Source organism: Strix aluco, chromosome 10 (assembly GCF_031877795.1).
Source record: "Strix aluco isolate bStrAlu1 chromosome 10, bStrAlu1.hap1, whole genome shotgun sequence".
In the NCBI taxonomy this organism is placed as follows: Eukaryota; Metazoa; Chordata; class Aves; order Strigiformes; family Strigidae; genus Strix; species Strix aluco.
Genome location: NC_133940.1, coordinates 26993505 through 27019490, shown reverse-complemented (window position 1 = coordinate 27019490; position 25986 = coordinate 26993505). Strand labels below are relative to the sequence as shown.

Genomic DNA, 25986 nt, shown 5'->3' with positions numbered 1-25986 from the left:
AGGATGCAGGACCCACAGAAACGGCGGCGAACGCTGAGTGCCAGAACGACAGAGCTGCAGCCACTTCCTCAGCTCTGGAAAGTTTGTTGTGTGATCAAAACAGCAGCACTCAAACTGTGAACTTACTTCGGGTTTCAGTGGTCCATAAATAGATTTCCAAAACATGTCTATTGTCCAACAAGGAATTTATTTATAGACTGAAAAAATAGCAAGACTTAAAAAAACCCCAGAAACCCCTCTTGGCCAGCAGTGCGAACTGGGCTAGTCTTCTGAATGTGTATGCCTGTGTATACCAAATAAGATAGAAACTTCTTTGAAGTTCATTTAAATAAAGTATTTAACTGTTTCCTTGCAGCAGGGTAGTGCTAAGAGAGGCTGGCTGTTGGACAGACCTGACTGGAGCTGGGGATGGAGTATCGCTGCTTGCTGGACCAAGGTCCTGCAGCATCACCTCTGCCTCCTTTCTGTTTATTATCTTTTAGTTGAGTTGTTTGGTTTTTTGTTTTTTTTTTTCTCTTTCAACGAGTAAAGATTTGGAGGAGAAAAAAAATACTGAGTCTGAAATGTTGCAGCATTTTCTGGAAAGTTCTTGGCCTGCTTTGGGGTTAAAGCTCCATTTTTGATGGACTGCAGTTTGTTGGAAAACATCACTTGTCTCTCCTCTTGGCAGCTTTGATGTGGTTTCTCTTGCGTTACTGATGTCATCCACTGATGCGAGTTAGATCTTAGAACAGTAAATTTAACTTCCGATGTATATTCAGTGAGGGACAGTATTTGTCCATAATGCTAAACTACTCATTTTCAGAATGTTTTTCTGTGCATATGCTCTGTTGAAAGCTTAATATTTCATCATTGGCTTGTAACTGGAAAGGAAGAGAATCTTAAAGGATATCAAGGATATCCACAAGGATATCTTAAAAAAGAAAAAGTCTGCTGGAAGCATCTAATGTTGCTTGTGCGAATTCTGTATGCAGAAGATTACAGCTTGGTGGTGAGACTCGCTTCACTGCCAGTAACTTGCCATAAATCTATTTCTGTCTCAGGAACAGACATTGAAAACCAAACCAAAGTGAAAATAGATTCATTTTGGTTACATGTTTCCTTCAATGTTATCTTAGGAACATCAGCAAAAAGTATAACGTTTCCACTCACCTGAGTAATTTTAGATGGTTTTCCCCCCAGAATGCCCTGAGAAACATGAATCAGTGTGTTCAGGCTGAGGAACCGGGTGTGTTTTTTCTGGGGGTTGGCGATAAAGGCATTTTTGGACAAAACTGGCTTCCATGAGGAGGTTATTTCCCAAGCAGGGCAGCGGTGAGCTCCAGCAGGATGCGGCCCTTCCTCTTGCAGTACCGACATCTGCTGCTCCCCACCCCAACACTCCTCCATCCGTCCCTCTTTCTCCATCCCACCCCTGGGATTTTGCCCCGTCTCCATCCATCCATTTTGCTCATCCGTTCCTGCCTGCAGCCTCTTCCCTTCCTTGCAGTCTACCTATCCCTGTCCGTGATGTCTCTCTTGTTCGTGTGCTTTTGTGCCTGTCCATGAGCCCTCCCACCCCTCCAGTGCTGGTCCCCCAGGCTCAGGACCCTGCCTCAGCACCATGGCTCTGGGCTCCCCAGCTCCTGCGCTGGCTGTACACACGTTCCCAGCTCTCTGCTGCCTCTCTCTTGCCCTGCAACGTGTGTCAGGAGCACTCAGTATAAACATGGATTTTCGTGTTTGCAAACTGCAGTTGGCTGCAGCCAACAGGCCGAAATAGCTTCAGACATGACAGTTGTTTGCGTAGGACGAGGTGCGGGATCTGGAAAGGCGCTGGCTGGTGTCCATGCCCGGTTAGGCAACTGGGAGAGGGTTGTTTTGGGAAGCGAGTGCTGCGTGTTGACAGGCACATCCTGAGGAAAGGCTCCTTCCCAAACATGGGCAGCAGGAACCATCTTCCAGGCTCTTGTCCTGAGGAGAGCGTATGCCCTTTTGAGTAAGACAAAATACCCTGAAGCAGCAGCAGGCATCTCTTGCTCTATTTTAGGCACTTCCCTCCCAGCGGTATTCCAGTGCCTGAGATTAATAGAAATTTTCTATATAAAACCCCATAAAATAATGCAATCTGTCAGCTCGGTGTCTGGTCTGCCCAGTGGTTGGTGCCGTGTTTCTCTGGAGCATTTAATGTTCTTGTGTAAGTGCTTGTCATCGTGGTTGGAAGACTTGTCTGAGGAGCTGGGAGGAAGACATTGCCTCTTAATCTTCCAGCTTGCTTTTTTTCTTTGGCTAGGGTTTCAAACTAATAATACTCATGTATCAACACCAGGCCCTTGCTTTTCTTTACAGTTCTAGAGAATTACCTCCTCTGACCACAGACAGAGAGGCACAGACACCAAAATACCATGCTTGCATTCCACAGAGTGCCTTGTCTAGCAGAAAAAATATATTTCCAGCTTTGCTAGCTCTTCATAAACAAGCAGAGAGGCATTATCTGCTGTGATAGCCCTTTGAAGCTGCAGTTGTGAACTTGGGATCAGACTGTGCTACCTGTAGCAGAAAAAACAACCTGGAGACTGTCCTTGCTCCACAAAGTTGGGAGAATGAGCGAAAATAGAGCAAGACAGGCAAGGTGGCAGTGCACAGAGAGATGTTTTGCATATGTATATCTAAGAGGAAAACTCTGTTTCGGTTCATCATATGAAATAATGGTAACATAGGGTAGCCAGAGGCGTTTTCTTCATGTTGAAGAAGCATCTTAATGGCTGAGCTAGTCCAGTGCTGTCAGACTGGGTGCTGCACGGAAGGACTGCGGAGTCTGCCTGCGAAGGGCTGCACTGAGACCGAGCTGAGATGCCGTGGGGAATGTGAGGATGTGTGTATGGTTAGGAGGCAATCTCATAGTGGAAATGATTTAAAAAATAAAGAGACTTCTCAGGAGATCAAAATCCTAATTATTGTCAAACTTAGAGCTCTTGTTTTACATGGCAGAGGCTATAGTTTAGTAGTAGATTGGGTAAAAACTTGGTTTTCTTTTTTTTTCTTCAATTCTGGGACTTCTCAAGTGTGTTCTCACTAAGCAGCAGATTTTGGACAAAATTAAGGACCTGAGGCTAATGAAAACAAGCTGGATCTGTAATTTACAAATGGTGGGAAACGGTTAATTAAAATATAACTAGTTTGGGGAAAAAAATTTCTATTTATTCCCAGGTCAGTATGTTGCCTTAGGTACTGCCCACTGGCAGAGGAGTTTACAATGACAAAGACCTTTCCCTTATTTTAGTCCTAGAGAATAGTTCATGAAGGAAGTCCTCGTTTGTTTTTTTTTTTTTTCCTCTGAGCTGTATGGCACGATGGAGCAAAACTTCCCCTGACTGCTCCCTCCTGCTGTGACCCCTCTTATTAAAGGCAAGCGAAGAAATCTCTTACCAGTAGATTCGAGTCTGCTGAGAAATGTTTTTCTATACAGACTGTAACATGAATTATTTCCTCGGGGTGGTATTAACTTGTCCATTTTTATTTATTTTTAGCCATGACGGACATTAGCTAACGCCCAGCAATATTCTTCTGTTTAAGGGTGAAAGGGCACTCGCTAATTGAGTTTGGCAGCTCCTCTGCTGAGGTGTTAGGAGGAATTTCGCTGGCTCTTGCAGCCCTGAGCAGGCGCCTTCCCCGCTGGAGCTGGGAGCACGTTTTTCCTCCGTCGGGAGAGCAGCGTTGGTCCCTTTGCATTACATTGAGCTAGATGCAGAGCGAGATCTAGGTTTTTTAAAAACAAACCACCCCACCCAAGATCTAGTTTAACCTGGACTGGTTCCTTACCACGGATTGTCATGCAGCCAGCAGTGATGGCTCCAAAGGAGCTGCCAAAGAACGAGGCAGTGGTTGCTTAAAGACTGCCCTGGCACGGCCGACTCCTCTTTGGAGATGCTGATGCCTGCAAGCAGTTGGTGCTAATTGCTGTAAGGGGCCTCAGACAGGAATGCACCCAAGGACATAATTTTTGCAACTGTGATGGGTACATCCCAGGGAGGACAGAGAAACCAGCAGACACCTGTGGGAGCCAAAGATAAGGATGCTGAGAAACCTTACAGACAGAGCAGTAAGCCAAGAGGAGGCCTTATATGAAAAAAACCTCAGAGTTCATGGAAATGACCCTAAGAGGCACCTCTTCAACAACCACTAGGGACCACCACAGACCACCAAAAACCCCCGTGGAAGCCCGTCAGAGACCCTTCCCCAAATTTTAGTATGCTTGTGCAATGTTTTAACATAGGTATTGGATCCTCTGGAAATAGGTGTGTACTTCTCAGAAATTCACAGAATCCCAGAATCATCTGGGTTGGAAAAGCCCTTGAAGCTCCTCCAGTCCAACCATGAACCTCACCCTGACCGTTCCCAACCCCACCAGATCCCTCAGCGCTGGGTCAACCCGACTCTTCAACCCCTCCAGGGATGGGGACTCCCCCCCTGCCCTGGGCAGCCCATTCCAACGCCCAACAACCCCTTCTGCAAAGAAATACTTCCTAAGAGCCAGTCTGACCCTGCCCTTGCATGAATATTCATTTCTTTTATTGTATATAATAAGTGTGCCCTTGTCTTTCGGTGTGCACGTTAGGTGGCATGATCCCCGGTGCATCCAGCGCTGCAATACAGGCTGCCTGCCTTCTAAAACTTCAGACTAAGTCTTAGAGGGTTCTTTAGAGACCAGATTTACAGTAACAACGCTGTGCTCTGCTCTCCCAAACCGCAGCCTTCCAGGGCAGCCCTTTTCCTCCACGAAACCCTCGCAGCCTCCCTCCCTCCAGCTCCCGGCCCAGCTCTGCACCCCAGGGATGCGGGGCTGGGCGAGCCAGGGGCGCAGGCTCCATATTTGGCTCTCGCTGGCTGTGCCCTGACCTCAGCGCTGCGAGCCCGGAGCTGCCTCTTCTCCCTTGGCCGTATATGGAGAGGCTGCTCGGGAAGCTGGTGGCTGACCTGAATTAGAAGCAGCACAACATCTGTATGAAACGCTGCTTTTGTTGCACTGAGCTAATTAGGTTAAAGCCAGGCCTTGGATTGGTTTTGTAGCGAAGGGAATAATTTGAAGAGAACAAATTTCCCATTAAATCCCATTTTTTTATTGTTTGCCAGGATGCGCATGGTTATAATTTCCTTTATGGTGGTGAAGTCATGCAGAGGAAGAGCAGAGCATAAACAGAACATCTCTGTATCAGGAAGTCAGTAATTCATATATGACAGTAATAAAAACCACCTTTCCTGTGAAAAGCCACCACAGTCCTTGCCACACAAATCCTGCTTTTCACATGGGTGCTGTGTGAGTGTGCAGAGGAGGGGCTGCATCAGGTGTGGGATTGCAGTCAGCCCCCCCGAGACCTCTCCTTGAGACGAGCAAGGTGGGAGATGTCAGGTCACAGCTCTCCGGAGACCAATCCTGCCACTGCTGAAGAGGGTTTTGGTTTTTTTTTTTGGTCCAAAGAACCATGAGCCAAAATTGCTTTGAGATCTTACTGTTACTGACGACTCGATGAGATCTGTCAGGAAGTCCCCTACGCAAGGAGGACAAAAACCTGGACTCTGAGAAGGGTGGGTTCAGCCTCTGCTGCCAGGGGCACAAAGGAAGGGGGTTGTACCTCAAATGTCGCCCCAGCAAACTTCACTGCACCTGAGAAAGGAACATTCCCGTGAGTTAACTGTAAAGTCTGGCCAGTGCAGCCTCTGCAAGGGGATGCTCACACCTTTGCTTTTGGTTGGAGACCCTTAAGACTCACAACACTCACATGTGTATAGGGACAGTGTATTTCGACTTCAGCCTGTTGAATCTTTAGAAGATACTTTTTTATTCTAAGAATTTTCTTACTGCTTCCATTTCAGCCTGTTTTGCACCCCCTTGTTTATGCATTGAACGCTGGATTCGCATAATCAGCATCAGAAAAAATGGTTTGACTGATTTTGTTTGCTTTCTCTCCCCCCCTCCCTCTTTTGTGACAGATTAAAAAACAGCAACAAGATGTGTTAGGTTTCTTGGAAGCCAACAAAATTGAATTTGAGGAGAAGGATATCGCCGCCAATGAGGAGAATCGGAAATGGATGCGTGAGAACGTCCCTGAGGACAGCCGGCCAGCGAGCGGGAACCCTCTGCCGCCCCGGCTCTTCAATGACAGCCGGTACCTCGGGGTAAGGAATGGCTCCAGCTCTCCATCTCTTCTCTTCCCAGACCTCTTACTCGCTGCCATAGTCTCTGCTTTGCTCTTGTGATCAGCCAGAAAGGACTTGGCCACCTCAATTGAGGTTCACGCGTGCAAACTGTGAGGGGCGTGGAAGGTGTTAGACATTTACCCCTCCTCTGGACTCTTTAAGTAGCAAGAAGAATCAATTACTATAAAGAGCCCAAGATAATAATAATTGATTCTTGAATATTCCAGTTCCGCCATAGAGGAGAGATTAAAATTTGGACCTCCTGGCTCTCAGATCATTGTGCTACTTACTGGAATGAGCCTACCACCACCTTGCAATGTATATATATTTTTTTTTTCTCTGTGGGTTTTTCCCCCTCTTACAGCTCTGAAAGTTCACAGAGTTTTTTAATTCTCATGTTCACCATGATTGTGAACTAACACTTCGCAGAAATCTGGCACACTTGCACCAACTTTACGTTCTGTAGCAAGTTCAGGGAGCTGTTCTGTCTCCGTGGGGTTTGCCGATACATGCGCATCCCAGATCACTCCGCAGTCTGTTCATCTTCCAAGAGAAGTGCTCGTATGCAGCAATGTCTGCCATGATCATAAATCAGTTTTCTGATCCTCCTTGGGGTCAGTTTTTGTGTACTGCTTGCAAAATGAAGGCTGCTGCAGTCCACTTACTCCAGTGCCTTGAACAGATTAAAACTCATGTTGCAAATGCAATTCCTACTTGTCGTTATTTTAATGCTTGATCAAAAGTAAGTTGCCCTGCAGCACTTCTGCTCAGCAGGCCACGCTTGAATGATTACTAGATTAACTGTTAATTTTATTTTTAAAACTTAATATCTTATGAAAAGAGCTCACAGTATGCATTCCTCTGGTGCTGAGTGTTGGTTTCTAAGTCATTTTGCAGTCTTCATTCTGACCTTCAAAGTCTGTAAGTCAGAACCTGCCAGTTCTGGACCTTTGCGAGGCGATTCTATGGCTACTGAAAGAAATTATTCTCAATGTGCCAGGAGTTTTTCTTGCTTGTAATAAAAGCAAAACTTGAAACAATATCCACAGTGAGCTAATCCACCACTTGGCTCTCAGAATTTTACTGACTGTGGTTGTGACATGGAAAAAGGTTGGTTTGAAGAGACAAATGTAATTGATCGATAGTTGTCTGCAGCTGAAAGCTGAGAAGGGACTAGTCACAAAGAGCTGAAAATTGTGTTCAGTTCTCTCTCTTTAAAAACAAACAAACCTAAAAAAGAGACAAATATTTCTGTACCAGTAGGAAGTCCAGTTGCACTAGTATCACTTTTCTCCCTCCGTGTACCGGAGCTTTAGGGATGCAAGCAGATCCCCCGGCAGTTGTCCTTTATCAGGGACATGTTGCCAGATTTCTGGTGCATTGCTGCAGCTGCGCAGCAGAGCAAAGCCCCGCTCTGCAGTGGGGTGGGACAGGAACAGAAAAAGCTGGGTGCACCTAGATCTGGATGCTTGCTTTTCCGAGATGCGTCTGATGTATCCCCAGCTGCAAACCACGACAGTTCTCAATACAGGAATTTTGGGGAAAGGGGTAAAGATGCTTCAGAACAATTGTTGCTGTGGGTTTATTTCATCCCCAAAATTTTGGTTGGTGCCACTTTGAACTCTCGAAGTTTGGTCAGTTTGTGTAGCTGGATTCAAGTTACCACAGTTTAGCTTCCAGGAAGGTAAAAGTTAATTCTGTGCCCACACACTTGAACCTCTTTATGTCTTTATCTGGTCCATCTCAAGCATGAACTTCTCTGTTTGATCTGATGCAGCATAACAGGCAGAGGAAGGAGCAAATTGACTTTTCTTGGCCCGTGCACAGCAGAAAGGCTGTAACTGTAGATGCCGTGCAAGTTGTCCTGAGCCCTGCTCCTTAGTCACAGGCATTCCTTTCCTGAGAGACGCTGCGAAGCCGACTGCCGGACTATGCACTAGCAAGATAAACAACCCCTTTGTTATCAAGCAGCTCCAGTAGTGTCAACAGAAGGGCTTCGGGGAGGATTTAACACAATCATGCACATTTTTATCAAACTAGCAGCCGAATGCTGCGTGTACAAATCGAACAATAATGTGACATCCCTGACCTCTAGGCAGCTTGAATCCTCCGTTCCCTGCACTTCCTGCTGTTCCAGCTGCAACAGCCTCTTCTTAGAGCTGCCCCTGCTCTGAACACGCTGCTATTTTCAAACAACATTTGCTATTTCTTAGGCTTTTGCCTACCAGACAGACAGGCATGTGAAGCAGCGTGCCCTTAATGGCAGCTCTCCTCCTGACTTCAGCCCGAGACTGAGCCTGCTCTGAGCTGCTGCCTTGCCTTGGCTTTCTCAGCCGGGACTTCTGCATCAAAACACCCCCCAGTAAAGCTGGAGGAGGCTGGTACTGCTGCTTCAGTGAAAAAGGGGCGAGAAGGAAAGTCATAGGACAGCTATGTGCTGAGTTTGGAAATCGGAGGGAGGGAAGTGTGCGGTAACTCGGACAACGGTGGACTTGCACAAACCTTCTGGGTTCGTTTGGTCAGTGTTTGGCAACTGCTGTTGCTGAGCCACACTGGGGGCTTTTTGCTTGCTCTTTCCTAACGCAGCAGACAGCTAAGCTGTGTTTGTACTCCATACAGCACTGCATTCTGCCTCAAATGTAAAAAAGGCAGAGAAGGAAGCATTGGTATTTATTTTGTTATTTCATTGTTTTTACCTTAATTTTCCTGGGAAGTGGCTGTGTGCATGTTTAGAGCAGCTGTAGTGCACTGTGAGTACAGTGGCAGTGCCACCCAGTTTCCTTCAGTTGTGTAGACTAATCGTTAATGGGAAACATGATAGGAAAAGGTGGACTCTCACTTTACAGGTTTAAATTTAACAGGTTTAAGAGTCAATGTCTGTAATTGCCCAGTTGCCATTACTAATCGGTAATTAGCAATGACATCTGGGGATGTGTTTCTGATCACAGTGTTTCTGATGACAGAACCAGTGACAACAGCCCTCTTGCTGTGGAGGTTGTCCTCTGGGAAAGGTGGAAGCACCTCACAGCAGCATCTTGTTGCTACAGATAGTGACACTTCCAGCTCGTCACTTCTTGGACAGTAGAGTTTAGGTGATGTTAGTGCTAATGATAAATCTCTGAGGTGACACTCTGCGTTTTGCATTGGGCCACAGGAAGCAGTTTACTCGGTGCAGGTTGGGTAACACACCAAATTGAGCTGTGATTATTTCTGATGGTTCATATTTCTGTCTTCTGTTTCCATTGCACTCCCTGACTCCCGTGGTGAAGGACTATGAAGCTTTCTTTGAAGCACGAGAGAACAACGCGGTATATGCATTTTTAGGCTTGACTGCACCGCCTGGTTCAAAGGTAGGTGTGGACGTTTCTCACAGTAAACCCCACCTGTATTTTACACCCTTGTTCTTCTCTCCTCATAGTAGAGTATTCCATGTTCTGTGGTTGCCCCAATCAATCTACCTGCTGGTCTGATATTCAGTTTCCAGAGACTAACTTTCAGGCTTCAACACCACAGCAACACGCTGTTATGTGCTGGTTTATTTGGAGGATGTTGTGTTCCCTGGAGGCATCTTCTTCCCCTTCCTTCTACCAGAAGAACTCAGTGTTTGGTGCAGATGCTCTTTTGGTATCCTCACTGCAGAGCCACTCTGCTCTTTTTTAAGTTAATGGAAGAGCTTTTGTTGCTTTGGAAAGAAGAGCTGGGTCAAGTTCTTCACTCGTAATAATTGTCTAGACACCAACTGTCTGTACCATTGGATTTTTTTTAATTTTTTTTTTTATTGTACACTCTGGGGACAAGTGAAAGAGTGGTTAATATTTGCACTGAAGAACTCACAAGAAATCTAGATGAAAAAAATTGTCACAAAACCAAATAATTAGTTCAGTGAAAAAACTGAATTCACGTGAAGTTTCGATGAGATTTTTGTACTAGAAAATACCTCGAGACTGGAGTTGTTGTTTTTGAAATAATGTCTTGCTTCAGAGTAATTTTTTCCTCCAGCTTGTGATCTGAAGCCTTGTTTTCCTTTGCCAGTTACAAACTGGGCTGCTGCTTGGCGGATGCAATGGGCTGGAATTCTCCTTTTGATTTTGATAGGATAGGACAAGCCTGCTTTATACGTTTCACTTGACAGCAGCAGGATCCTCCGGGTCACTTCCAGCTTTCTTGTTCCAATGGATAAACACGCTGTTTCCTTTCAACTTTATTCGTGTAGGAGTTGAAGGTCACGCTGTGCACATCACTGAGACCTGATTTTAAAGGTGGATGATGATCCATCAGTATTAAGCATTACAAATTGTGGGTCAGACTGAAGCAGTTTTGGGAACCAAATGATTTCTAGCAGTAGCTAGAAACACATTCACACTTGTGAATGGTGCAGTGAAGAAAAAATCTACCTCACACAGAGTTGCAGAGGGCAAAACCTGTGCTACGTGCCCCAGCATCACACGTGGCCGGCGCCAGAAGGCCAGCTGCACACACCGTGATAGTCATGTAAATCTTATTTATAAGTTTCTTGGAACATCTGTACAGCGCTGCACAAAAAAGTATGCAAGATGGGGCTGAGGAGTGAGAAAGCAGCCCTGAGAGCAGGGGACGCAGGAAAGCCCGTGCGTTTCCCCTCGTGGCCGAGCTCTGGGAAGTGCAGTGGTACTGGAGAGCAGTTGCTGCCACGATGAATCAGGTCATCCGTCTCCATAACGTTTATGAACATCGCTGCTTACTTACCCTGCCAGATTGCAGAAGCAGTCTGCGGGGCTATTAGTTGCTCTGATTCTGTCCTAAGGGATGCTCTGATTCTGTCCTCACCTAAGGAAAAAGTGAGTTTTAAAAAGGAGAGATACAACGCAGTTATACTCCGCTGAATTTTCATTTCACCGCTTGGGGAGGTGCGTTTGAGCTTATGCAAAGATAACCTTTGCATAACTGACCTTGTACCCAGTGCATTCTGCTGTTGGTCTGACTTTTGGTATCCATCCCACAATTACGTGATGTCAAATCAAGCTGATTGCCTGCTGCTGAGGAGGAGAAACTCATTGGTAGATGCTGAAATTGGCATTTACAGCATAGCTGCATGCAGCTTGGGTGGAATATTGTAGGTAATGACATTGCGTCTGTGCATGTTGCTACATAAAATAGAAGGAGCCTGGGATCAACCTGTGTGTGATTGCAAGAGAGGGCCTTGACAGCAAACCTCTGTTAAATGTCATTATGAGAGATTTGGAAAGTTATTTGACACTGAACACAAAGGGCCAATATTAATGTTAACCGAGAAGGGCTCAGAACTGAGCATGGGAAAGGCAAGTAACTATTTACTGAGCCCTGGAGCTTTGGTTTGTGCTTTGGGCACTGAGTACAATTGGACCTACAAACCCTGGGAAAGGTTGGCATTAATTTATCTTAAATATCCCTTCTTCAGACAATACGGGTAGGTTTTAAAGGGAGAGGATTTAGGGAGTTACAGGCTGTGATTAATTATTTAAGGACTGGGAGCATGCTCAGTGAGGGGCCTCGAGGGAGAAGTAAGGGACAGTAGGAAAGGGGAATAGTGTCAGATCTGAAAAGCGGAGCCTTTCCCAGGTAATGTGCAGGATTGTGCCCAAGGAAATGGAGTTTGACCTTCTAGACAAATAGGTTAGCGTGTTCCCTGAGTTAATTGTGCCCCCTTTCCTGGGGATGAGGGAAAACCAGGAATCCTCTCCAGCTTACCACTGCCTGTTTGGAAGATAAGTACTTTGTCTTGCATTTTCTGGGGGAAAAAAAAAAAAAAAAAAAAGAACTAGATGTCACTTCTGTAGTGCCCACAACTGGTTAATGGAATTACTACACAGGGAACCATCTCCTCTTTGTTACGGTTCAAAGAACCACTTGTCTTCTAGAGAATATCAAACATCCTTGTTTTTTCCAGGCTTTATAGTTCTTTTTAATCTTTCCTTCATTCTTCACCTGCCTTTTCTGCCATGAACAGACAGGATGCCCTGGCACGAGCAGCGTGGGTGCGCGGCGACGTCCCGGCTCCGCTCTTTGACCCGCGGCGTGTGGCCGGAGGAGCGGAGCGCGGTCCGGGAGCATGGCGGGCCTGAGCCAGCCGTCCCAGCAAAGCTGTTCCCACGCCCCTGACTTAAAAGGCAGCGCGATGCGAGGCGCTTGGGCAGAGAGCCAGGAAAACCAGAGTGAGCCACCGCATCTGAGATAAGGGAGATATGCGTGGTACTTCCTGCCGTGCCGGCTGGGGTCACCCACCGGGTCCCCTCTCTTAGAAGGCTTAACAGGCTTCTTGGAAATTCCCTTCTTAGTCCTTCCTCCTCTTGTTTTTTATTTGTTTAGCATACTGGCTCATGTTAACAATGATACTGTTGAGTCTGTCATCATCAGTATTTCTATGCACTCATAAAAGCAAACAACTCCATTACATAAAAGTTGACTTTAGCAGATGAACTTTTTGCTTTAAAACGAACCACGCTGTCCACCCTGAGAGCGGTGTGACTGTTCATCTTCTTGTAGGCCACGTTGCTGCTAACAGGTAATTAAATTAATCTTCAGTCAACTGTACACCTGTAGAAGCCATCTTCAGAAAAAAGTTCCTTTTGCATTTCTTCTGCTGTCATTCTGTTCCCATTTGCGACCACCGTACAAAGGCTGAAAGAAGACTGAAAAATGCAAGCTTTAGGTTTTTAACATTCCTCCTGAATCAGACTGAGGATTGTTAGCTAAACCCCTTTAGGTGTTTCTTCAGCTCAGGAGCTTCACAGGAATGTTTTCGTGGAGCCGAAGGTCCCTCCGGGAGGTGTGGGTTAGGAGCCCCGGGTGCGGAGGGTGGTGGCAGGCCGGGGAGCAGCTGGCTCGCTGCCCCGCAGCGGGGAGCTGGTTCCTCAGCAGTGCCACAACGGGACAGAGCCGCTGGCAGGCACGACGGAGCTCGCCAGGGGTCTTGTGCTGGAGCAGCTTCCAGCTGTGTCCGACCAAGGGCTCGCACGCTGCTCCCATCACCCTGCTGGAAGGCAAAAGCTAAATGCTGGCTTTTGCTTGTTTGGTGGGGTTTAGCTCAGAAAGTAAATTGTGTCTCTGATAAAACCTCTTTTTTTTCCCTCCCCTTTTTTCTTTTTTTGATGTGGAGACTTACTAATTAAGAATTCCTTTTCCATTTGACCATAGTTCTTCAAACAGTCTTCGATCTCTAAATAGTTCTTGTGTCCTAACATAAAGTGAGGGATAACTTGTTATATCTGATCTTTTGTTTTAAACTGTTAAGGTCAAAACTCACCACGGGCACGGGTTGGAATATTCCTGCAGGTCCTACTTGAGCTAGCTCAGAGCTGGAGTTGAAGCCAGCACCGTACAGGACTTGTTTTATAACGTCATCGTAGGCAGCAGGAACTCTTTTCTTGAGTTGGGTTCAGTGCTGCTCACTTGATAACCAGGTACTGCTGCAGTTTTTGTCATGTCATATGCTAACACAGGTATGTGCACGTCGTCACCTTTCATTAAGTACTAACACGTGTAATTCTCTTCTGCTGTTTCAGGAAGCCGAAGCACTGGCAAAGCAGCAAGCGTGAATTTCAACTGCCTTAAATGTTCTGTAAAGGGAATTTCCACAGCTTTTTATAAAATAGTACAATTGTCTCTGCTTCAAGAAATATAGATGTGATTTCTAACATTTGATTGGTGCTTGCAGCATTCACCGTACATAATACAAATCTGAACACAAGATGAAAACGTGAACTTAAAGGTAGAGAGCACAGGGTGTATTATTACAAAGTTGGAAGCATAGGAAACTGAAGCAATTAGACATGAATGATTTTCATGTAGTTTAAACTGTCTTGGCAATTTGTTCATTTTGTGTAAACTTCAAGAAACTATTTTAATACTAATAATACAGATGGGGTTATACCTAGAGATCCAACTATTTAAAATATGGAAAACAAGCAACAGCATCTAAAACCTTGTCAGATACCAACTTTAGTGCCTGAGTTGCCTCAAAAAAATGTTACTGAATTACACAGTAATTTTTCAGTGTCTTTTCTGGTTTCAGATGAAATTGTAGGTGGTATTGTGTAGTATAGCCATTGTAGTCACTTTTGAAAGTTGTGTTTGTTCTTTTGTAGAATGGTTATTTAAGATTTGTATTGTAACACACTGTACAGATGATAAAAAAAAACAGAAAACAAAATGCCATGTATTTCTCATTTAAGTGATGCGTGTGGGCTCTTTTGACAAAGAAAAAGGGATTTGGGCAATGGCCAGCCTTTCCGTTGGCAAGTTCATCACACAGCTGCCTAAGCATGACTCGATTACATGTCTGTGTGCAAGATTCAGGGCACCTCAGTGAAGTATGCGCTAATTCCCAGGTAATGTTGCCAAGAAGCCAAAACGGCCAGAAATGGCATTTCCTTACCTATGTAAGGGTGAAAGCCTTTAATCTTTTTCTCTACAAAAATACCAGTTCACACTGCTTATAGCATTAGGCATCTTATTGCATGTTCAAGTAGTCATTAGATTCATATAGTATTTTTTCAAACAAGGAAATAAATGTTTGAATAGCAAGAACTATTGTAATTAAGCGAGAATTTTTTTTTTTTAAGGTTTAAAAACTTTTTTCCATTGTTATTGCTATATCATGAAGCTATTACAGGAATTGCAAATCTATTAAAGTGTCTTGTATTGGTGAATTTACCATGTGCAATATTAACCTGTCTGTTCTCCCAGTGCTCATGAGATGATCTGTATTTCTTGGCCATATTCTGCAAAAATACAAGTAATTACAAGTGCCCTGAAGGATGAGAAATGGGTTTAAAAAGTGTGAGGGTAATTTAAAATGCATTTTGCACCACATAATGTACTTATTCCCCAGAAGCCTCAAAAGACAGTAAGATAATTAGTCCTTGCTCTGGTTAGAGGATCATTCTAATAGCTCTGCACACACACATTTTGATTTTCTTTAGTTTATGAAGACAGAGAAGCAGGTGGTGCAGATCCGCAGAAGGCTGCAGCGTACCATCGCCGTGCAGTCCTTTCACACCGATGCTGTAAAACATGTGCTGTGCTTTTCAGATCCCTTCTGACACGGATTACAGTTCATAGTTTTGAAGTCTGAAATTAGGAGCAGGATAAAAGTAAAAACTTAACATTTGCAAAGATGTTCTAAAGTGCAGTAATTAAATACTTCCCTCACCAACATTTCTTTGGGGCTTTTGTAGTGCTTCCGCTCACTGCAGCTGATGATTTTGTCAACATCTGTTAAAAGAGAAATGCAGGTAGTTGCTTTGGTTGGAGCAGCTCTGCTTCTAGACAGCTCATGATGAAACTTCCGCAGACGTCCGAGTGAGCAGGATCTAGCACGGAGCCAAGTTAGGTAAAACAACATTTAGTTCATGTTTTATCTTTTTTGATTTGGGAGCCTGGGAGTCAGTTTGAAGCTTGTGCTTACAAAAGCAAGCAGAGTATCAAAAGGCATAGGGATAGATTAATGTTGCCTTACCTTCAAGATTAACACACGCATTTGTGCTTTTTCATTAACAGGCTTTATCAGTCAATACTGAAATCTTGTGAAATTTATTTTAAGATCTTTTGGGGATGGAAGTTAGGTTACATCCAGTGTCCAATTTTTGTTGTTCGCTGTGATTTCATCTTTCTGAAATGAGGTGATTTTCCTTTCTTAATATTGGCACAACCTTTCTCAGTGTCTAAACTAATGGTCAAATTTTTGAGAAAGTATGTAAGAATCCTAAGTGAAGTTCTGCGAAGAAAAGTGGAATTTGACACACAAGTCACTATACTCACACCAATTTGCTGCATTTCCTGGGTAAGGAAAGTATGGTGTAAGTTTTGTGAATTACAGTCATTATTTTGGAAAAGCTGTAATTGGAAGCCGCTGCCAAATTCTGTCAGTTCAGCGACCCCAAACATTCTGAAACGAGGTCAATCTCTATTTCTGACGGTCAAGAAAATTGCCAAGTTTAAGAAAGCAAAGTCACTTCCCTCCTCTGGTCCCCCGCCCTTGCCATATGGTAGCGTTCAAACTGTATCAGCATTCCTCTGAAAGCTCTGTTGAGACAGACTGAATTATTTCTTTGTCCGGGGAACAAGGCACCGACACAGACTGAAAAATACCGAAAATCTCTCTTTGTTGTGGGACTGCGTGTCAAACTTCCATTCATTTTGATGCAGGTATCTTGCTTGACTTTAGGAGTGCTAGGAATCTGTTGCCTATATGCTGGTTTTCTGTTTCCCTTACCTGTATTAGGTTAACGATGGGAGCAAGAACTAAATTTGTTCATTTCTTTATTTTTTTCTTCCTATGTAGAGGGCAGGCATTGAGGATTTAACCTGTATATTAACCATTCCTGTATCATTCCAATAAAATTGTTTTAGAATGCTTTCTCACACCATTGACTTGTTTGCATGTTTTGTTGACGGTTTGAAGCGGTCCCGTAAGTTGAGAAAAGTGGAGTTTTCAAATGAAAATACTGCTCCAAAAGTACAGGATCCATACAAAAGTGAACATAAGACATCACTGCTGCTGCATGTGGAGCCTGTTGGGTTGGATCTCTCGCCTGTTGCAACTAATGGGCTTTAATTACTTAGGATGCACCTACCCAAAATAGCCTTCGGAGGTTTTGGGGGTTTTAGGAGAGCGCTGAATACACTTCCTAATTAACCTGCTTTCTCACTCTTGCCCCAAGGCAGTTACAAATCGAAAGCGGATGGGGCAGATCAGCTTCACCCCATGCCTGTAGAGCCTGCCAAACACTCTCAGTTGCTTTTTTTTGCAATGTGTAATTAATTAGCTTTATTCTGCTCACAGCAGGGGAACGACGTTATTTAATATTTGTGTTGCCAGAGGGCGGCGTACGATAAAATTTTAAACTAAAACTCTTCACTTTTACCTTCTCTGTTTGCCTGCTAGATGCAGCAGGTACATTGTTTTAAGCTTTACGTGAAGTTTTGCACCACCTAGGAGATCTGTAGAGCTACAGAAGATGCATTTGCCGCCCCCTAAACTGCCAGAGGATTTGCCCAGATCCCAGACATCAATTCACCTCCTCTGAAGGAAACTAAGAACTTAATTCTTTAAAGAATGGTTTGTGAGAAGGCTGCTTGCTTGCCGTTTACAGGATCAACTTTGTTCTGTCCCAACAACTAAAGCACAGCCGAGAACCCTCAGTTACATTGACGTCTTTTAATGTGTTTATTGCTTGTCTCACACTTACTTGCCCTTCTTTAGTGTCTTAAAAAATGGTCCATAATGGAAGAGGAGAAAGGGCTTTTGATGCCATTTCTAAATTACAACGAATCCCATTTACTTTCCCTGTATTTTCACTTCACTTGTATAACCCAGAAAAATCCCTGGTTTTCTTGTTTGTTTATAAAAAGTCTTAAAACCCCAAATTGTTATTCATTAATGTAAAGCTCAACGCAGAGAGTTTTTAAAAATCTGTTTAAAAAACAAACTGCATGTGTGCATATAACGTTTACTTAACTTGCTGTTTCAGGTTACGGTGGTGTGCACTGTACTAATAAACTTTTCTACCAATTAATGTGGGATTTTATTTATTTCTCATTTAATATTCTTAATCTGTATGTCATGGAAAATTCTGTAAAGTCTGATTATATCATTCGGCTCATGTTACACATATTTCAAATACCAGGAATGTCTTGCAGTACAAATGTGAGGTGGGCAGGGTGGAGGTAGTGCCTCCTAGTCCCTTGCTGAAGGGTTTTTATTCGGAGTGGGGTTAATGTCACAGAGCCCAGAACGGCATAACGTGAGGTGCAGTTCAGTCAGAAGTAGGTAGGTACAGGAGTGGCTCCTGAGCAGCTCAATTGCTGGTAAGAGACTATATATATATATTTATTATATGTAAAGATCTGTTGTGTCTTGGTTTACTTACTTTTTTTAACATGAGAAAAAGGTATAGCTAGTCCTGTGCACTCAGGCCGACAATTTGAGAAAGGCAAGAAGTAAGACTTAACCAAGAACAACGTCATGCCATTTTTTTCAAAGGACCAATTTAAAGCCATTAACATAATAGATTCAGACCGATCAGTAGCCTGTGTTAAGAACTTTATCAGACCTCATTTCTCCTGTGTTTTCCCCATTATGGTAAGAGAATTTTAATAGCCAGTTTAAAAAGAAACTGGGAGAACTCTACCTGGGAACAAGCCATTAAACTTTCCTGACTTAGGTTTTCCTAACTTAGTGTTCTCCTCTTTTGCCAGTCTTGCTTTTTCAGGGTTTTTTGGTGATGTAAATACAAGAGTGGGAAAGTGAGTTGGACACTGCCTTGAGGCGTTCTGTGATCAGGTCTCTGAGGAGGACCTGATGCAAGGTGTGAGGGGGAAAACAAAGGCATTTACTTATTGCTCCTTACCCGTGCAGCCCATTCCAGATCTGCCTACTGGCACTGCATTTCCTCCGTGTTCCTTTTTTTTCCCTTTCTCACAGAGATTATGACAGCATCTGTGCTTGTCCTGGAAATGAATTACACTTGGCATAGAAAAAAATATGATGTGTGAAGCCCATCTGCATAGATCAGGTAGCACTACCTACACAAAATAATCCCACTTTACAAAGTAACTAATTACCAAGTAATTGTCTTTTAATGCGTTTCCCGCAGAAATTTTGTCCATATTATGTGATCTTGGCAGAATATTTTAGACTGAGAAGTTTATTAGTAACAATTTTGAAGTTTATTAGTGACAATTCTGAAATGTATTGGTAAACTTTTAGAAGAACTTTGGGAAATGCAAAAGGATTCTACAAGTCAGCTTAAGGTGATGAAGTAGAAATCGCTGTCTTACTACAGGAGGTGAGCACTGTCATAGTAAGTACCGAGTACTCCGAGTGTTCTGAGAAGCAAAATACATGTATTTAGTATGTTCATTCATGACGTATCAAAACTGGTCCTGTACACAGTAATTCCTTCTCTCACAGGTTTGTCCACTGAAAGGGACTTGGGGACTTCTTCATTTTCAGTTGCTTGGAATAACATTTCAAAATCCTTAAAAAAAGAAAGGAATCCAGCAACATCATTAATATAATGTCATGAGAATGGTCAGTGCTAGGTTAATGGTTGGACTAGATGATCTTCAAGGTCTTTTCCAACCGAGATGATTCTATGATTCTGTGAACTGCAACTGACTTAAATCTGATTTTTTGCCCCTTCCCAGCAGGCAGGGCACGTTACTTTTTGTTTATGCAAACAACTCGATCAGATACATGGCTCGTAACCACGAACGCGCCACTTAAATCTACATGAACTGCCGAGCCGCCCTCAGGCCGAGCCCGCGGAGGGTGAACCCCCCCTCAGCTCTCGGTTTCCCCGGGCCCCGCCGCCAAGGCAGACCCTAATGGCGCCCACCTCCCCGCGCCGCCCGTTGCCACGGCAACCCACGGCCACACAGCGCCCGCGGCGAGCCTGCCCCGCCTTCCCCATTGGGCGCGCCTCCTGTCAGTCAGCATGAGGACCCGCCCCCCCGCGGCCTAAGGGGAGTGGCGGCGCAGCGGGCAGCCTGCCCTGCGTGAGGCGAGCCCGGAGCCCGGTGGCTTCCAGGAGAGACCCCCGCGCCGGGGAACGGCCCCGCCGCCGGCAGCCCCTGCCGGAGCCTTCTCCCGGGAGCACCCAGGCCGCCTCTCCCCCCTCAGCTCTCCCCGGCAGCTCTGGGCCTGGGGGCCTGCTCTCCTCTGGTCCCGCCTCACCGCTTGCCTTTGCTGCCCTGTGACCTCTCGACAGCTGCCCGGTAGTGAAGCTACGTTTAAAAAAAAAAAAAAAAAAAAGTACTTTGGCATCCCAGGTACTTTCGGCTGTAAAAACACCCATATAGGAGCGTGTTCCCAGCTCTGCGTGGGTCGTTTTCTGGAGCCGGGAGGTGGCAGCGGAGAGACGCGGGCGCTGTCGGGGAGGGCCGGGTTTGGGATGTGTGTTACTAAATCGGTCAGGGGAGGCGGCACCAAAGGGCTGGAACATCTGCTCGGGTAAAAGCTGTTGTGCAAGAAGGTATTTGAAAACTCACAGAAGTTGGGGCTGTTAAAATGAAGCACTGCTGATTTAAGTGGAAATAAAAGACTTGCAACAGCTATGCTTGGGAAAAAAGCAGTTAATGTAGTCCTACTTCACGTTTATATGCACATAAAATACATAGTCTGCGCTGGAATAAGGGACTTTGTTTACATGCTACTGTAGTTCATGTAATAGGATAATTGTGCATGGTAATACACAATGCTGTGTTATTTATTTTTCCATGTATGAATGATAGAGTAAAATTTATTTTTCTTTCTTTATACATTCTGCTTTAAGTTTAGCCTCAGGATTCAGGCATGCTTGTCTTGCTGACTGCTTCTTCAGCCTGCAGTCTGTTTTCAGCTTCTGAAATAACTTTGCTTCTATTGTGTTTTGATTTTATTTTGGTGAATATCAGGGGTTTATTTAGTAAGGTCTTATTGATAGAAATACATTAAGTCCCTTGGATATTGATGCATTTGACACCTGAGTACAGCTGAAATGAAAGGTGACTTGGTTTTAATCACTAATTGCCTAACTTGATTTCTTCTTCTCCCTCTCTCCCTGTTACTCTTGTGTTTTGTTGAAACTGCCACACAAAAAATACAGCTGCAGCTGGCACTAATTACAAGCTCAGTGAAGGAGGCAAGCTTTAAAACTGCTTGGAATTTGAACCACACTGTTTCCTGCCCTCCAAGACTGAGGGCAGGAGTATACTCTTGGAATCACAACCACATCTACCCTGAAGAAATGAGTCGTGTAAGGTGATTAAAGATAAACAACTTCTAGATATGAAATGAGTTTTATATAAATTCTGTGGGAATAAAAATAGCTTTCATTCTACATCCATAAAACCTGAAGTCTTTTGTGAAATACAGGTGGTAAAGAGGAATAATTTTAAAGAGAGTCCATTGGACCTATATGGTCATAGTTACTTCAGACTTTAATTCATTTCAAAGGTGCATCATTATTTTACTGCCAAAACATGTCATAAGATGGGTTGCAATCAATATGTTGCTGTAAGGATATATTTACACTAGTTTTATTTTACTTGCTCCTATCATTACACTAAACAGTTTCTTTTCAAGATCTTTTGTCAAGTACTTGGATGGGATTCAGCTTCTGATTTTTTTTTTTTTTTTCTTCTGGGAACAAGGAAATTTAGAAAAGGCATCAGCAGAAAACCCTTCAAGCTGTCTATGGGCTGGAGCTAGTGCTGGGGGAGCGGTGTGGCTCAGTGCATGAGCCTGTGTGAGGAGGAGATGCTAAAAATGTGCTGTGGGAACACCTCAGACATGCCAGTGAAAGGGAGGTAATTTTTGAGCCCAGAGAAAGTGGATTTGGTCAATGAGCAACGTGATTGTCCACAGCTGTCTGATGGCTACTGCTTTCAGGGAAGCAGATTCTCGCATTTGCGTTTTACAGACAAAATGATATTTCATCAAAATCGTGATGAAGCGAAGTTGTCAACATCTTCCCCATCAGAAGAAGGTCACAAGACTATAAATTCAGCTGTTTGTTCCAAAAGGGGAAATACAGTAAATAACAGGTGGGTGATAGAACAACGCTGAACTTCTGTCGATGGAAATATTTGGTGGAATTCAGTTTCAGTTCTGAACAGCATGGTGAGGTACAAGCACTCCGATGCCTTGGTAGTCTTTGTTGGTTTTGAATGCTGTATGAAGGCAGTTAGCAACTCATCAGCTTTGCACCACAGTCAGAAACAATTCATTTTTTTTTCACATCCTCTTTTAGATCTACAGTCACTTTCTATTCAGATACCGTGCACTTTTCCAGTGGGATCACTTCTGTTTTAAAAGGAAAAAAATGGGGAACTAAATCATGTGTACGTCAGGTTTTTTTCCACACAGACAGCAGTGAAGAAAGAGTATGTAAGAATCTATTTTCTTCGAGCAGCTGTAGTAGGAGAGTTCTGAGCTATGTGATTATCCGCCTCTCTTACCCGACTAGGGTTGGTAAGTCTGGCCTTTTTGTGCTTTTTTTCTTCCCTTGTGCTTTGTTCCAGAATGAAGGCACCATTTACTTTATTTGAAAGAGAGCAGTTTTGCAAAGATCACCATATTTTAGCTCTGCATTAGCACTAGGAGCATTTTCAAAGCAATACAGCAAAATCTTTCAGCATGTAAGGATCTGGGTACCTGTGTCCTGTTTTTCAGAAGCAAATGAGGCATGCAGCGTTCCAAATTCCATTGATGTTCAGCAAGATTTAGACTGCCAAGTACTCTTGTCTCTTTTGAAAATGGCACTTGGTTTCCCTTAAGTGCTTAAGAAAATGTTGTCCTGCTTTTTGCATATGTAAATGGTTCTGTATATAAAGTAAACAGTTATGCTAATGCAACCAGGAGAAGGCTTGGTGTGCTGCCTTTCTTATCTGCTTTGCTCTCACTTGCAAGCATAGCACAATTCCAGTGTTACCTTCAGCTTCAGGGAGGGAACAGTGCCACTCAAGCTAAAAAAGAACCCTCGAAAAAAGAAAAAAAGCAAACGGTTGTACTGTGGCAATGTGTAAATTTAAGAGGGAAGTCGAAAATTTCCATCTCTTGAGTAATTGGAGTTTTAGAATAGCTTTCTGGAAGGACCATTGGGATTAAAAAAAGTGACCCAGTGTATCAAGCTTCATTGCAGAACAAATAAACCAGAGGATCTGGTTTGGTTGCTGATAGTTAGAAGCAAATGAGTAGAGTGAGGAGGATCTTTCCAGTTATATATCAAATATCAAATTTGCAGCGGTTTCATTTGTGTGGGGAGTTATCTAGTGACTTGCATGGCATGGCTACTGAAGTAAATTGCCAGCCCTGTGACAAGTATCAAGCCTTAATTGTCCGTGGTATAAGTAGAGTTTTTGGTGTATTTCAAACTGATGTTCGTCGGGAGACTTGATGCGTAATCTCTGGTAAAACTGCCTCATCCTTTCCTCTTCCCCCCCTGTTTCAAGCCATGAGCACGCTAGAGGTGTGTGAAGGCGCTTGAATTATGCAGAGATTAAAAAGACGTTGGAAGAGCAGAGGGATTTTCTTGTGTTCACCTTTCCCATTCCTCCGTAAGAGGAGCGGTGATGATCTTTTCCTTAGTGAGTTTAGGTCAGACTTGGCTCAAAATGCAGATTCCTGTTGATTTTAACAGTAGGTGAATTGAAAAGGAATGATGAGGAATCATTAAATGTAGTAGGTTATTTTGAGACAGATTGGCTAGCTGTTAATTTTTCCTGTGCATTTAGTAAAACTGGACCCTGTAGATACACAAACATACTACTCTTTGCTATTGGGGAAGACAAATTAACTATTTATATCTTTTAAAATAACCATTAAGAGGGACCCTAGAAACATTTGCATGTGTGAACTGCATTTTGGATGCAGTTTTACTGTATTAAAGAACTGTCAGCACCTTTTGATGCTCCTTGGCACCTCGCAGGAGGGCTCAGGCCCATTCAGAATCAACCTCTTCAGTCTGAATATGATCTTGATTTCCTTCCTCTGTGACCTCTTAGAAATTATCTTTCAGTGGAAAATGTTGATTTGCAACTGCAGTAGTGATATAGACAAGTAGAGTAATTTTGCTGATTTTTACAGCTCATAAGTATGATCTATCTCAGCTAGCCACAATGTGGAAGAGATACCTGGGAGCGAAGCAATATTAAAGAACCCAGTTAATGCTCTTTCCGTCTCTTCAGAATGATTTTGTTGACGTAACCTCTACAAGAGGTTAACCTTGGTTGTAGAAAAGCATACAGTTTACTGTTTACTAAAAATAAATATTCTAGAGAGAAAGAAAAATCACAGTCTTTATGAATAGTACATTGTTCATTTTTTTAAATTATTATTCCTCTTTGTCCAAATAAGTTTAAGGTACTCTGCCTGTCTCTTGCTCACAGGAGTATCTGGGACTCTGGTGATTGGACTGTTACTCACACTTAGCGTCATGTTGGCAGAAGGCATCTTAACTAGACTCATCTATAAAGAAAGCTGTCATCAAGATAAGCCTCACAAATCTCAGGCATCCAGAAGGGATAAAGAAGGAATCTGGAGACAGAAACTTGTAGACAACCCAAAAATTAAAGGCTTTGCTGATGGACATGAGAGGCAGGATGAGATCTCTGCTAGAAATAGCAAAATGGAACACAGGAGCAGTCCTCAGCGGAGACCTGTGAAAGCAGCACCTGCAAAGGATCAGAAAACGCTTGTTAAAGGAATCGTGTCCCCGGCTTTATATATCCCCAAAAGAGAACAAAGTGCCGAACAGATGGATTTGTATAGATCCTGGTCATGCAACAGCATTTATCAAAACTATCCCGACTTACATATTGGGGGAGACCGTGTGGGGGACCATACATGTGATTCGGGGTGTGTTCTGGACCGTGCATGTGATGAACGTCCCAACGGCCCCATCCTGCTGTCAGCAGATATTCCTCTGGGTCAGTCCACTCCCTGTGAGTGTCCCCAAATGCCAACTGCAAAGTCCCTGGCTGGGGAGGAAGCTGGAGAAAGGAGCATCATGCTCTGTGAGGAGCCTCTCTCAAACTCCATGCTCAACAAGTACATGGAAACAAAAGTGGCAGAGCTCTATAAACAGTTTTTTGAAGAAAACTTGACCAGGTGTGGTTCAGTAACAAACCTCCTCACTTGCAGCTTTCTAAGGAATAACCTGAATCAGATCAGCTTTCAGGTATCACAGGAGCAGAATATAGAATCATCCAAAGCCAGAGAAGTGCTCTTGCACTCTTTAGCTTTGTTTAGTTTGTGCAGTGCTACTACCAACAGAAACAGTTCTGAATTTAGTACTCCAAACTTACAAATCTCAAACCCCGCGTGCGTGAGGAAGAGCTGCAGGATGCAGTTTACATCATGACTGGCCAAGAGATGAACAGGATATGGATATGAGTATTTCACTCCAAGGATTAGGTTGAGAAATGAAAACATTTACACACTACAGACTTTTTCAAATAAATATTTTAAGTCTTAAACCATAGTTTGTTAGCAGAGGAAGTAAAGGTCATTGTTTTCTTTTTTCTAATATAGAACTTGAAATTAATTTCTCTCTAAAATACTGGTCAACCATATTTTTACAATGTCTACGTCCTCCTTCTAAGACTCTGGCTGTATGAGTCATTGTAGTCATGTACCATTGGGTTTACTCCTGCAAGAAAAATCAGTCAAGATGTGTGCTGGTGAAACTCTGCTCGACGAGACTGAGCCACCCAGCCAGTACCTAAAAGAGTCAAGTTGTCTTTGCTGGACTTTGGATTGGGCTCTGTAGTTGAAGCTCAAGATCTGGACACTCAGGTTCAAATTTTGCTCCTGCAAAGCTCGATCACAGTGGCTGAAAGAATATTTCTTTGGCTTGAAAACCTTGTCAGCAGCTGGAGGTGCTGAGGACTCTGGATTATTTTGTACGTAGGAAATATGTTGGCATGACACAGAATGAAGATTCATATTATTGCATATGTATGTTTGTACTGCATAGCTGGAGTATTACAGTGAAAATCTAGGTGAAATAGTTGATCAAAGTTGTAAAAGTATTTGATTTTTAAATAAATCCTTACCTCTTTGATGAAACCTACTGTGCTTTCTGTCAGTATGTTGTTGTTTTATGTTCCATTTGCATTTTTAGTAAATGGATTCTGCTTTTATTTCCTTCAAAATGAAGCACCTGCAGCCTTGGCAAGCTGAGACAACTGCAGTGTTCCTGAAAAGGGTGTGCAGGCTTTCTTCATCTTCGTTTGGAAATTTAAACGCAGATTTTTGATACGGAAATTTCATTACTGAGCTTTCAAACCCATTTTCTTTCTGTTCTG

The 25986-nt window shown here is 43.6% G+C and overlaps 2 protein-coding genes and 1 long non-coding RNA gene across 5 annotated transcripts in view; 2 read left to right on the top strand and 1 right to left on the bottom strand.

Moving 5' to 3' along the window:
* Positions 1–16562, top strand: part of SH3BGRL (SH3 domain binding glutamate rich protein like) — a 39050-nt gene extending 22488 nt beyond the window's left edge. The window contains exons 2-4 of the mRNA XM_074834818.1: positions 5971–6156; positions 9447–9527; positions 13698–16562. Coding sequence (XP_074690919.1) covers positions 5971–6156; positions 9447–9527; positions 13698–13730 — 300 coding nt within the window. The 3' untranslated portion in view covers positions 13731–16562. The remainder of the gene's footprint in view (positions 1–5970; positions 6157–9446; positions 9528–13697) is intronic.
* Positions 16563–18752: 2190 nt separating this feature from the next.
* Positions 18753–20245, bottom strand: LOC141927632 (uncharacterized). Its single transcript, XR_012624546.1, has 2 exons — positions 19956–20245; positions 18753–19175 (listed from the first exon to the last, which is right to left on the bottom strand). It is a non-coding gene; the product is annotated as an uncharacterized LOC141927632 (long non-coding RNA).
* Positions 19913–25751, top strand: LOC141927630 (uncharacterized). Of its 3 annotated transcripts, none has more exons than XM_074834816.1 (4): positions 19913–19968; positions 20784–21723; positions 21930–22150; positions 24067–25751. In XM_074834816.1, exons 2-4 carry the CDS (start codon positions 21605–21607, stop codon positions 25038–25040), a joined length of 1314 nt encoding a protein of 437 aa, XP_074690917.1. In that variant the 5' UTR covers positions 19913–19968; positions 20784–21604; the 3' UTR covers positions 25041–25751. The 3 variants fall into 3 exon arrangements, with proteins under 3 accessions (XP_074690917.1, XP_074690918.1, XP_074690916.1); XM_074834817.1 differs by lacking the exon at positions 19913–19968 and having other exon boundaries at positions 20433–20933; positions 21331–21723; XM_074834815.1 differs by lacking the exon at positions 19913–19968 and having other exon boundaries at positions 20433–21723.
* The last annotated feature ends 235 nt before the right edge of the window (positions 25752–25986 follow it).